Source organism: Panulirus ornatus, chromosome 3 (assembly GCF_036320965.1).
Source record: "Panulirus ornatus isolate Po-2019 chromosome 3, ASM3632096v1, whole genome shotgun sequence".
Taxonomy (NCBI): Eukaryota; Metazoa; Arthropoda; class Malacostraca; order Decapoda; family Palinuridae; genus Panulirus; species Panulirus ornatus.
The window spans coordinates 17,086,573-17,100,103 of record NC_092226.1 but is presented as its reverse complement, the minus strand read 5'-3'; the positions used below and the strand labels follow the sequence as shown (position 1 = coordinate 17,100,103).

The following is a 13,531-nucleotide window of genomic DNA, read 5'->3' as shown; positions in this document are numbered from 1 at the left end:
GACCCAGAGAAAATCGTCACCAGTACAACAACTTACGACGCCCAACAACTACATCCCACAATAGTGACAACCAAGTTGGACGACACAAGTCTGACGATCAATTTCAAAACGAAGCCGAAAGACAGAAGTCTAAGGGTGAACTTCATGGCGAACCGTGAAGAGACTGAAGTCTGAGGCTGAGTGAAATGTGAGGATGAGTCTGGCGTGTTTTTCGTTATCTTTTACTTATATATATATATTTTTTATTAACCATAAATTTCATGTAAGTTTAATTCCTAATGATGACCTTAAAAGGTGTGTGTGGAGAGAGACAATATTTCTTTATACTGATGGAACACATTCCACTTTTGAAAGACTATTAAATATCTTTCCTGTTCAGTAACTTTCTCCTTTTCCTCATGTAATGCCTCACAGAGTACATGAGTACTTCAATATATTGGGACCTCTAGCCTTCCTATCGCCACCATGTCTTAGTGTTCCTTGTGTTGGTGTATATAAACATTAATAGGAAACTGGAATGGCTTACATAACACCGATATATTCATGTATGTTGACTACTTATGCATATGTAATTCCTTTCAAAGCAAATGTAATACATCTGTACACAGGAAGAGAGACATAGTATAAACATACAGGGTTAAAAGAGACGAAGCAACACATGTAAAACACAGACTCTCTCTCTCTCTCATTCATTAACAGTGCAAACTGAGCTTAAGATAAACATATTTCGATTTTGAACTTTACTTAATCAATCTGTGTTTACATGGTAATAAAAGCATGATAATAACCGATAACGTATCATTATATATATATATATATATATATATATATATATATATATATATATATATATATATACATAATTTACCGGCTAAGGAAAACATTAGGTGATATTTTCCAAGAATATTTCGGTTACAGAAACGTTTTAGTATATTACAGTTTTATAACAAAATATAAGGGGCAAGAAAAATAACCGTTACTATTACATGCAAATTTTGGTACTCTTCCGAATAGTTTTACATGAAAACCTTATTATAAGGATTATTTTCCTTGTTCAATACCAATCTGGGTTTGGAATATTATTTTGAAGTCATTAAGGACTGTAATTAATTATTACATTTTATGGACAGTGTCTCATTGCTTGTTTCGTATTTCTCGGGTATCTGACAGCTTGAGGAAGAAGCTTTGTGGGATATTTTCCAAGATTATCTCGAGTCCAGAAGCGTTTTAATTACACTACAGTTTTAAAAGAAAGTAGTTAACAGTTTCAACGCATTGAACGTAACAGCTTGAGATTTCTTATTAGCACATGCCTCCTTTCCTCGTCTGTTCCTGGTGCTACCTCGTTAATGGAGGAAACGGTGATTTAGGAGGAAAAAAGAAGATATTCATATATTAATTTTCTCATTTCAGATACCCTCCACTGAGGAACTCTTGAAGAGAAAGGTTGACTGTGCACTGGAGCCACCCCGATGGACTAATGTGACTACATATAGACAACGAAAGAAGTTGTTATATCCTGTGAACATTGCAAGAAATACAGCCAGACAAGCTGTTCAAACTTACTTTGTTTTCCCTTCTGATGTGGAATTGTATCCATCCATAAATTTCATTCCAGGTGAGCTTTTTAGTGAGTGGAATGTTATGCTTAAGAGTAGAGGTCTTATGTATATAAAAAGAATCCCGAGGATACTATTTAAAATTTTGTCATAATGAGATATTCACCAAATCATATAGTTTTACTGAAATACTTCAAGAATCTCTTCATTATCATATGTCTTTGCACTCTTCCATACATATGTATCTTCAACTGAATGATCCATACTTTATTTTCTATTATCCTACTGAAATGTACACATATAATGTTATTATCATCTCTACAGTTCCTTCATATTAACTTGCTGAGATATTAACACTCCATGTTATTAGCATCTTTAGATTTGACATTAAAAACTCAGGAGAGCATATGACTCTCTGGCAAATTGCTTTCACTTGTAAATCAAGTGTAAAATGTAAGTAGCATGGCCCACAGAGGTGGCAAAAAATTCACCATGTACCTAAAGTCTTCTTATATGATGGGGATGAGGTGCAAAGTGTGGCAGGTTTTGTGAAAACCATACAGTAAAGGTGACCCATTCCCCATGTCATTTTAGAATTGGGTAGATATTGGTGTGGGTCAAAGGATAGGGAAGATAGGGTTTTGGGGGACAGTTGATAAAGGATTGTGGATGCCTGTAGGCAGCATTTCTATGAATGCTTCTTGGTCGGTAAAACTGGCCTCTTCATTGGTGGGTAGCCGATGGTTAGTTAGCGAAGGGGTTTCTTAGGGTTTTGTGACGACCCAGTATCATACAAGACACTTTACACATGGTATCATTTCTCAGAAGGTGACTTGATCAACATATGTGATATAAAAAGTTTTTACAAATGTATTTAGAAGGGTTGGGATAGGTAGTTAGGATCTGTGGTGGCTACCACTAGCAGTTAGTTGGCTAGGTTTTCTCATATTGTATGTAAACTGAATGTTACTTCTTTCTTTTGATAATTTTTCTTGTAACTTTGCAGGAACTAGAGTAGCATGACAAAAAACCATGGATGGCTAGAATACATTTGTCAAAAATCTTATTATTTTGATGGACTTTATTTGTATGAAAGACATTTGTTGTAAGTGAGGAAACCCCATTTTTTTTTTCTGCACATTAACATAATTGGATGAGAGTCCATCCTCATGATACCTATGTGGGAAGTTTTTCTGTTTATACTGAATATGAACAGAAAACTAACTCAGTTATTATGTGGATGAGCTCAAGTCCATTCCCCTACAGTATGTAGGGGAAAAAGTGATCTTTTTTCTTTTATTACTGACATCTATAGTATTGGTTAAGTCCATCAAAAAGATTTTCAGACTATAACAAAGGTTCACTAGTTATTTGAATATGGTTGTGCTTCTATAAACAATAAAGTATTGGTGTTACCACAAGTGAAAAGTCGAACTTCAGTATGGATGTATTATTGTCAGTGGACACAAAGAAGTGCAGTCTTGTTGAAAAACTTCTTATTCCAAAGCAGTCCATCCTTTCCATACTACCAATTGAAGTGCAGCCATATAGTTCCAATAGCCCTGTAAAAGGGGCCGAAGGTTGATATAAGAAAATTATTCAATTTGGTGTTTTCTCTGTACATCAGTACGTTTTCTAAAATTCGAAATTTTGTCATCTTCCCTACATTCATTTGTATCTGCTACCCAGTCTTGTATGTTTCCTCATTTAATTCACCTTTTTTACATTGATTCATGTAATTGTATTTCAGAATTCTTTAGGATGCTCAAGCAACCAGATGTATCTAACACAACAAATCCACGAGTATATGTCTTTTCAATATTTGAAGTAAAGGAAAATGTATCAGCCCCAGAAACTAAAAGTGAGCTTCAAAAAATGCTGCAAAAAGGAGATGCCATCCCTTTCCACAAAAATGTGTGTGCGAAGTGTCATAATGTACCAATGTCAAAAGTAAGTGTTAAACTGAAACTTGTAGTAAGCAAGCATATCTGAATTTACCTTTATATTAGCCCTCTTTTTGTAGTAAGCAAGCATATCTGAATTTACCTTTATATTAGCTTTCTTTTTGTAGTAAGCAAGCATATCTGAATTTATCTTTATATTAGCTTTCTCACATATACTCCTATGTATTAAAGTTTGATTGAATAATGAAAAAGATGAAAAGCAAAGCTCATTATAGATGTTTTGTACTGTACATAAATTTTACCTCTTGATTTGAGATTCCTTCTTGGATAACTATTTATATGGAATCATTTCAGTGCCAGATATCATAAACACATCTTGAAAAACTTTGAGCAAGGTTATTAGCTTTAGCAGATTTGAGGGGTAGGTTAGCTGAGATGTGAGTTTGAATGGGAAAAACTTGAAGTGAAGTGTTTTAGATATCTAACAGTGGACGTGGTAGTGATTGGAACCATGGAAGCGGAAGTGAGTCAAAGTGCAAGGAAGAAAGCAAAGGTTTTGGAAGCACTGAAGAAGATGTAGAAAGAGAGAACATTTTCTGGGAGGACAAAAATGTTTCAAGGAAGTGTATTCCCAACAGTATTATATTGATGTAAGGGATGTGCTATAGATGACTGTGTGGAGGAGTGGATGTGTTGGAAATTATATGTTTGAGGACAATATGTGGTGTAAGGTGGTTTAATCAAGTAGATAAGGATTGGGTGAGAGAGGTGTGTGGTAATAAAAAGAGTGTGGACGAGAGAGCTGAACAGGGTGTGCTGAAATAGTTTGGACATATTGAGAGAATGAGTGAGGAAGGGTTGACATAGAGGATATATATGTCAGAAGTGGAGGGTGTGAGAACAGGGAGACCAAATTGGAGACTCAAGGATGGAGTGAAATAGATTTTGAGTGATTAGGGCCTGAACATGCTGGAGGGTGAAAAGCATTCATGAGATATAGTGAATTGGAATGATGTGGTATAATACTGAGGTTGATGTGGACTGGACCAGGGCGTGTGAAGCATATGGGGCCTGGTTGTGAACAGGGAGCTGTGGTTTTGGTGCATTGCACATGACAGCTAGAGAATGGATGTGAACGGATACGTTCTTTCTTGATCTGTTCCTAGTGCTACCTTCCTCATGTGGGAAACAGCCTTCAAATACAAAAAAAGAAAATTATTATTGTTGTTGTTATTGAGATAGGAGAAAAAGAATTCTGCCCACATATGCCATGTTTCACATGAAGGGAACTAAATGGGCAGGAGTGGGAGGCTAGAGACCCTCACCTACTTTTATTTGAATTTTTAAAAGATGGTACATAAGGAGTGAAGTGAGTAAGGCTAAATCATGTATTCTTGAAACTACCTCACTCACAGGAAATGGCAAACATGTATGAAAGATCAGAGAGATTAGTCATAGTAGTGGCAGTAAGCAACTGCAATAGTCATATCATCTCTAGGGATAGGGGGATTAAGAATACTACCCACAAATCAAGTGTATTTCATAATCATTGACTAAAATGAGTTGGAGTGGGTGTGCTTCTAATCCTCCCCTTCGGTATAGTTGCTTTTCAGAAATAGAAACAGAAGTAGCAAAGCTCACTTCATGCTATATTGATATTATTGTTACTATTAAAAGATGGAACAGGAGAGGGAACCAGGTAAGGAAGGCTCAGTCATCTGTTCTTGATGCTATCTTATGTTAGAAACAGCAAACGTGTATGAAAGATGGGAAAGACTAGTAGTAGTAGTGTCAGTAAGTAGTTGCAGTAGTCATATCATCTCCAGGGATAGGGGGATAAAGAGAACCCACAAGTCAACTGTTTGGCATGGAGGGTGACTAAAATGAATGGGAATGGATGTTCTTGAAATCCTCCTCTTTGGTATGGTGGCTTTCCAGAAGTAGGAACAGAAATAACAAGGCAATGATTGTTCCTTGAAGACTTATTCTTGTACTACTAATATCATTGTTATTGTTAAATAGGTAGTAGGTAGTGGACAGTTGCGAACTCATGGGGTATCAGGAGTAGTAGTAACAGCAGTACAGTGAGCCATCACTGCAGTGGTTTCCAGATGCCTCCCCTGCTCAGGTTGTTGTCTTTTCTTTTTGTCTCATATACACATGGGTTGCTGGAACATGATCCACAAATGGAAAATTTCTCTTTATCTCCAACATACACTTTACATGATTCAAGAAGCTGGAGGAGGTTAAAAACTCTCTATCTTTATATTATCTCTTTCCAAAAACAGGAACAGACAAAAGTAACAAGACAGGCTTTCTTTATGAAAATTCAGGCTAAGGTGTCTGGTCATGTGTGGATGGAACAAGGATGAGAAGCAGAGAGAGATAGGTGGTGTATTTGATGAAAGGAACCTAGATTTTGTAGCTCCATAGGAGAGGTAAGTTGAGGTGGAAGGGTACAGTGGTTTGGAGCTGTTCAGGTAGTAAACTCCGAGGTTGATGCGAGGACAAGAGCGAAGGAAAGGATGGCTCTTGTGACGAGAGGGAAGTAAGAGAAGGAAGGGATGCTCCTTGTGATAAAGAAGGAATTGTAGGACTCTGTCAAAGGGTGTAACTAGTGATTTCCAGATTGATATGTATTAGACTGAAAGTAGACTGAGTGGTAAGGGAGTGTCACTGGTTATACACTTGGTAGTGAGAAGAGTGAAGAAAGGGATACTTTTTGGGAGGAGCTGGGTGAGTGCTAAGTCAGTTTTGGTGCAAGGGAACATATCTAGGTGCTGGAGTAATTGAATGTAAGAAGGGATAATGTGGCAGTTGAGGGTATCATTAAAGGTATGAGGTATCCAATATAATTGAAAATTGGAAACAGCTTGTGGAATTGTGTACTGAAAAGGGACTAGTGATTGGAATACTTTTGTTTAGCTCCTTCAGTATTAACTAAGGTTTCCTTTCCAGCCCTCATATTCACATTTTTCAAGATGTTTAGAAAATATATTTAACCTTATAGTTTCAAAGATATTCATATGATAATGATAAGATAAAATGACTTTAAAAGTATATTTCATGAGCTTCTTTCACTCTAATAATGCACAGAAGTACTGTAGAAGTTTCAGCACAACATGCAAAAAAAGTGTGGGAGTAAGACTCCTGAGTGTCGAGTGAATTGCTGCTTCTATGTTTCATTGTGAGCTTGAGAAGGAGACCTGTGTGAGGAAGTACCAGGAGAGACTGAGTACAGAATGGAAAAAGGTGAGAACAATGGAAGCAAGGGGAGTGGGGGAGGAATGGGATGTATTTAGGGAATCAGTGATGGATTGCGCAAAAGATGCTTGTGGCATGAGAAGAGTGGGAGGTGGGTTGATTAGAAAGGGTAGTGAGTGGTGGGATGAAGAAGTAAGAGTATTAGTGAAAGAGAAGAGAGAGGCATTTGGACAATTTTTGCAGGGAAAAAATGCAATTGAGTGGGAGATGTATAAAAGAAAGAGACAGGAGGTCAAGAGAAAGGTGCAAGAGGTGAAAAAAAGGGCAAATGAGAGTTGGGGTGAGAGAGTATCATTAAATTTTAGGGAGAATAAAAAGATGTTCTGGAAGGAGGTAAATAAAGTGCGTAAGACAAGGGAGCAAATGGGAACTTCAGTGAAGGGCGCAAATGGGGAGGTGATAACAAGTAGTGGTGATGTGAGAAGGAGATGGAGTGAGTATTTTGAAGGTTTGTTGAATGTGTTTGATGATAGAGTGGCAGATATAGGGTGTTTTGGTCGAGGTGGTGTGCAAAGTGAGAGGGTTAGGGAAAATGATTTGGTAAACAGAGAAGAGGTAGTGAAAGCTTTGCGGAAGATGAAAGCCGGCAAGGCAGCAGGTTTGGATGGTATTGCAGTGGAATTTATTAAAAATGGGGGTGACTGTATTGTTGACTGGTTGGTAAGGTTATTTAATGTATGTATGACTCATGGTGAGGTGCTTGAGGATTGGCAGAATGCGTGCATAGTGCCATTGTACAAAGGCAAAGGGGATAAGAGTGAGTGCTCAAATTACAGAGGTATAAGTTTGTTGAGTATTCCTGGTAAATTATATGGGAGGGTATTGATTGAGAGGGTGAAGGCATGTACAGAGCATCAGACTGGGGAAGAGCAGTGTGGTTTCAGAAGTGGTAGAGGATGTGTGGATCAGGTGTTTGCTTTGAAGAATGTATGTGAGAAATACTTAGAAAAGCAAATGGATTTGTATGTAGCATTTATGGATCTGGAGAAGGCATATGATAGAGTTGATAGAGATGCTCTGTGGAAGGTATTAAGAATATATGGTGTGGGAGGAAAGTTTTTAGAAGCAGTGAAAAGTTTTTATCGAGGATGTAAGGCATGTGTACGTGTAGGAAGAGAGGAAAGTGATTGGTTCTCAGTGAATGTAGGTTTGCGGCAGGGGTGTGTGATGTCTCCATGGTTGTTTAATTTGTTTATGGATGGGGTTGTTAGGGAGGTAAATGCAAGAGTTTTGGAAAGAGGGGCAAGTATGAAGTCTGTTGGGGATGAGAGAGCTTGGGAAGTGAGTCAGTTGTTGTTCGCTGATGATACAGCGCTGGTGGCTGACTCATGTGAGAAACTGCAGAAGCTGGTGACTGAGTTTGGTAAAGTGTGTGGAAGAAGAAAGTTAAGAGTAAATGTGAATAAGAGCAAGGTTATTAGGTACAGTAGGGTTGAGGGTCAAGTCAATTGGGAGGTGAGTTTGAATGGAGAAAAACTGGAGGAAGTGAAGTGTTTTAGATATCTGGGAGTGGATCTGGCAGCGGATGGAACCATGGAAGCGGAAGTGGATCATAGGGTGGGGGAGGGGGCGAAAATTCTGGGTGCCTTGAAGAATGTGTGGAAGTCGAGAACATTATCTCGGAAAGCAAAAATGGGTATGTTTGAAGGAATAGTGGTTCCAACAATGTTGTATGGTTGCGAGGCGTGGGCTATGGATAGAGTTGTGAGCAGGAGGATGGATGTGCTGGAAATGAGATGTTTGAGGACAATGTGTGGTGTGAGGTGGTTTGATCGAGTGAGTAACGTAAGGGTAAGAGAGATGTGTGGAAATAAAAAGAGCGTGGTTGAGAGAGCAGAAGAGGGTGTTTTGAAGTGGTTTGGGCACATGGAGAGGATGAGTGAGGAAAGATTGACCAAGAGGATATATGTGTCGGAGGTGGAGGGAGCAAGAAGAGGGAGACCAAATTGGAGGTGGAAAGATGGAGTGAAAAAGATTTTGTGTGATCGGGGCCTGAACATGCAGGAGGGTGAAAGGAGGGCAAGGAATAGAGTGAATTGGAGCGATGTGGTATACCGGGGTTGACGTGCTGTCAGTGGATTGAATCAAGGCATGTGAAGCGTCTGGGGTAAACCATGGAAAGCTGTGTAGGTATGTATATTTGCGTGTGTGGACGTATGTATATACATGTGTATTGGGGGGGGGGGGGTTGGGCCATTTCTTTCGTCTGTTTCCTTGCGCTACCTCGCAAACGCGGGAGACAGCGACAAGGTATAAAAAAAAAAAAAAATGTTTCATTGTTTATTTTACCTTCAGTGAAAAACTGATTACTGATTATTTTCGATTTATCTTAAATGATAGATATTTTCTTACTGTATTAGATATGGTTCATTAAATTTTTTTCATTACAACAAAATTAGAAAAATACGTAAAGTTACCCGCTGCACCAGTCAGACACATCTTTTACAAGGTCAGATGGGCATTGGCAACTATGCCTCCACTTTTGCTTGAAACACTTTCTACTGCCTCATCTTGTTTATCTTTCAGTCCTGGCAGAATGATTGTCAGTAAATTCACTCTCTACACAATCTGAAGACATCATTTTCAAGTAATTCAGGGTCATCATATTCTGGTCCTTTAACTATAGTTGAAAGCCACTTGGTATCCTTCCAAGAAAACTCACGAAAATGTGCTGTCATCGGCATGGCCAGTGAATGACATTCTTGCTGGAGATTATCACCACCCAGGTTCATTGAGCTGCATATATATTGGTCTAGAGAGGTGTTGCCTTGGCTTGTGTAATTATTTGTCTGCAGTAGTTAAGTGGATAAGAAAAGGTGCATATATAAGTGTATGTAGTTGAGTGGGAATTGGAGTAAATGGGCATTATTGGATTATGTGTTGATTACAGAAATTTAAAGGAGAGTTTATTGGATACGAACATGCTTGAGATGGGGCAGCGGATGGGATGCCTTATCATTTCTCGGTGGAAGTGAGTGTAAAATTTTGTTGTGGTTTCAGGAAAAGAGGAAGTTATGAGTGAAAGTAGGAGAGAAATTGGGTGAGTATGGAAGAGAACTCTGTGTTCAGGGATACCAAAAGAGATGAAATGAAGGGTGGCTAAAGATGATGTAAATGAAGCAAGGGGAGTAAGAGAAGAGTGGAAGGAATTTAGGGAGGCAGTGCTTACATGTGCTAGTGAATTGTGTGGCACAGGGAAGGTGGGATGTGGGCATATGAGCAAGAGTATGGAGTGGAGGGATTAGGAAGTTGAATTGCAAGTGAGAAAAACAAGAGAGGTATATGGAAGGTATCTGCAGGGAAGAAGTGCATATGATTGGAAAGTGTACATGAGAAATTGGTAGGAGTTCAGGAGAGTTGAAAAAGAGGGCAAATGACTGATGGGATGAGAGATTATCAGTGAACTTCAGGGAGAGCAACATTGTGTTTCGGAAGATGGTGAGTGTAAGAAAAATGAGAGAACAGATGTTAAGAGACAATAAAGATAACTATAAGGGGAAACAGCAACAGGCACATTGAATGTCGGAATAAGAGATGGAGTGAATATTTTGAAGTATTATTGAATGAGAGAGATGATCAGGAGGTGAGTGTGGTGTGTCTGGAATGAAGTTGCATGTAGAGTGAAAATGTCTTGTTGAATGGTTTGATGAAATGTGAGGAAGAAATGAAAGCCTTGTGTAATGCAAAGCATGGCAGAGTGACAAGAGTAGATTGATTGCATTTGACTTTCACAAGAGAAGGGGGACAGGGAGGCCTTGTGGAAGATGTTACAAATTTATTGAGTATATGATTGGAGAGTAAAATGAGTATGAAGGGACGAGGGTGATTTCTCTTTTTATCTGCTTCAAGGATGTGTGTTGTCAGTGGTTATTAATCTGTTTAAAGATGAGATGGTGAGGGGGTTGAAGATTATTAGAGTGATGAGCAGGATGTGCTTACTGAGTTAGGGAGCATTGGAGGTGAATTATTTGCATTTGCAAATGACATAGCTCTAGTGGAAGATTCAAGAGAGAAATTCCAGTAGTTGGTGACAGAGTTTACACAGGAATTCAAACTGCAATAAACCATTGGGTCTTTTCAAGGTTGAAAGATATCAGAAACAGTGATGAGAAAGAGAGGAAGCATGTATGTTTATCTATAGCACAGAAAGTCAAGGTGTTGGAAAAACTGGACAGATTGTCCACATGGGCAGCTGAGGTTGTGACACAAGCTTTCTGATGGTTGTGCTATGCAAACCTTATTTCATGCACAAAATTATTAAAAATATTTCATAAATTATCTTCAGGCTATGTGTATAAGGTGTATATAAAACCCAAATAGATTTTGTGTTTAGACTTGCGTTGCTTCCCCAAGATATCTCATTATGTAAATGCAAATATTCCAAGATCTAAAGAAATCCAAAATCCGAAACACTTCTGGTCTCAGGCATTTCGGATAAGGGATACTCAATCTGTACAGCGTATATTCATGTATAGATTTCCTAGTATAGGTTTCTGTATATTTTTATTAGAAATGGATGGACCATTATTATTATAAAGATGAAGGAGTTCTTTGAGATTACCATATAAGCTTAGTATAGAAGTCTGTCCTTGTACAGAGGAGAAATTACCCATTAGATGTCAGATGAACTTGTCTGGCATCATATCATAAATGTTTATCTTAGATCCTTACTCAGAGGACTTCCCTTGATGAAAGAAAATGCTTTTCAAATCTAAGAAAAAAAACTTTCACATTGATATGAAATCGAGTAAGTGAGCTTGAGAAGGAGACCTGTGTGAGGAAGTACCAGGAGAGACTGAGTACAGAATGGAAAAAGGTGAGAACAATGGAAGTAAGGGGTGTGGGGGAGGAATGGGATGTATTTAGGGAATCAGTGATGGATTGCGCAAATGATGCTTGTGGCATGAGAAGAGTGGGAGGTGGGTTGATTAGAAAGGGTAGTGAGTGGTGGGATGAAGAAGTAAGAGTATTAGTGAAAGAGAAGAGAGAGGCATTTGGACGATTTTTGCAGGGAAAAAATGCAATTGAGTGGGAGATGTATAAAAGAAAGAGACAGGAGGTCAAGAGAAAGGTGCAAGAGGTGAAAAAAAGGGCAAATGAGAGTTGGGGTGAGAGAGTATCATTAAATTTTAGGGAGAATAAAAAGATGTTCTGGAAGGAGGTAAATAAAGTGCGTAAGGCAAGGGAGCAAATAGGAACTTCAGTGAAGGGCGCAAATGGGGAGGTGATAACAAGTAGTGGTGATGTGAGAAGGAGATGGAGTGAGTATTTCGAAGGTTTGTTGAATGTTTGATGATAGAGTGGCAGATATAGGGTGTTTTGGTCGAGGTGGTGTGCAAAGTGAGAGGGTTAGGGAAAATGATTTGGTAAACAGAGAAGAGGTAGTGAAAGCTTTGCGGAAGATGAAAGCCGGCAAGGCAGCAGGTTTGGATGCTATTGCAGTGGAATTTATTAAAAAAGGGGGTGACTGTATTGTTGACTGGTTGGTAAGGTTATTTAATGTATGTATGACTCATGGTGAGGTGCCTGAGGATTGGCGGAATGCGTGCATAGTGCCATTGTACAAAGGCAAAGGGGATAAGAGTGAGTGCTCAAATTACAGAGGTATAAGTTTGTTGAGTATTCCTGGTAAATTATATGGGAGGGTATTGATTGAGAGGGTGAAGGCATGTACAGAGCATCAGATTGGGGAAGAGCAGTGTGGTTTCCGAAGTGGTAGAGGATGTGTGGATCAGGTGTTTGCTTTGAAGAATGTATGTGAGAAATACTTAGAAAAGCAAATGGATTTGTATGTAGCATTTATGGATCTGGAGAAGGCATATGATAGAGTTGATAGAGATGCTCTGTGGAAGGTATTAAGAATATATGGTGTGGGAGGAAAGTTGTTAGAAGCAGTGAAAAGTTTTTATCGAGGATGTAAGGCATGTGTACGTGTAGGAAGAGAGGAAAGTGATTGGTTCTCAGTGAATGTAGGTTTGCGGCAGGGGTGTGTGATGTCTCCATGGTTGTTTAATTTGTTTATGGATGGGGTTGTTAGGGAGGTAAATGCAAGAGTTTTGGAAAGAGGGGCAAGTATGTAGTCTGTTGGGGATGAGAGAGCTTGGGAAGTGAGTCAGTTGTTGTTCGCTGATGACACAGCGCTGGTGGCTGATTCATGTGTGAAACTGCAGAAGCTGGTGACTGAGTTTGGTAAAGTGTGTGGAAGAAGACTGTTAAGAGTAAATGTGAATAAGAGCAAGGTTATTAGGTACAGTAGGGTTGAGGGTCAAGTCAATTGGGAGGTGAGTTTGAATGGAGAAAAACTGGAGGAAGTGAAGTGTTTTAGATATCTGGGAGTGGATCTGGCAGCGGATGGAACCATGGAAGCGGAAGTGGATCATAGGGTGGGGGAGGGGGCGAAAATTCTGGGTGCCTTGAAGAATGTGTGGAAGTCGAGAACATTATCTCGGAAAGCAAAAATGGGTATGTTTGAAGGAATAGTGGTTCCAACAATGTTGTATGGTTGCGAGGCGTGGGCTATGGATAGAGTTGTGCGCAGGAGGATGGATGTGCTGGAAATGAGATGTTTGAGGACAATGTGTGGTGTGAGGTGGTTTGATCGAGTGAGTAACGTAAGGGTAAGAGAGATGTGTGGAAATAAAAAGAGCGTGGTTGAGAGAGCAGAAGAGGGTGTTTTGAAATGGTTTGGGCACATGGAGAGGATGAGTGAGGAAAGATTGACCAAGAGGATATATGTGTCGGAGGTGGAGGGAACAAGGAGAAGAGGGAGACCAAATTGGAGGTGGAAAGATGGAGTGAAAAAGA

The 13,531-nt window shown here is 39.2% G+C and overlaps 1 protein-coding gene across 1 annotated transcript in view; it reads left to right on the top strand.

Moving 5' to 3' along the window:
* The window catches only part of LOC139759419 (beta-1,4-glucuronyltransferase 1-like), a 58,796-nt gene that overhangs the window by 31,771 nt on the left and 13,494 nt on the right, over positions 1 to 13,531 (top strand). The window contains exons 3-4 of the mRNA XM_071681516.1: positions 1,414 to 1,618; positions 3,310 to 3,509. Coding sequence (XP_071537617.1) covers positions 1,414 to 1,618; positions 3,310 to 3,509 — 405 coding nt within the window. The remainder of the gene's footprint in view (positions 1 to 1,413; positions 1,619 to 3,309; positions 3,510 to 13,531) is intronic.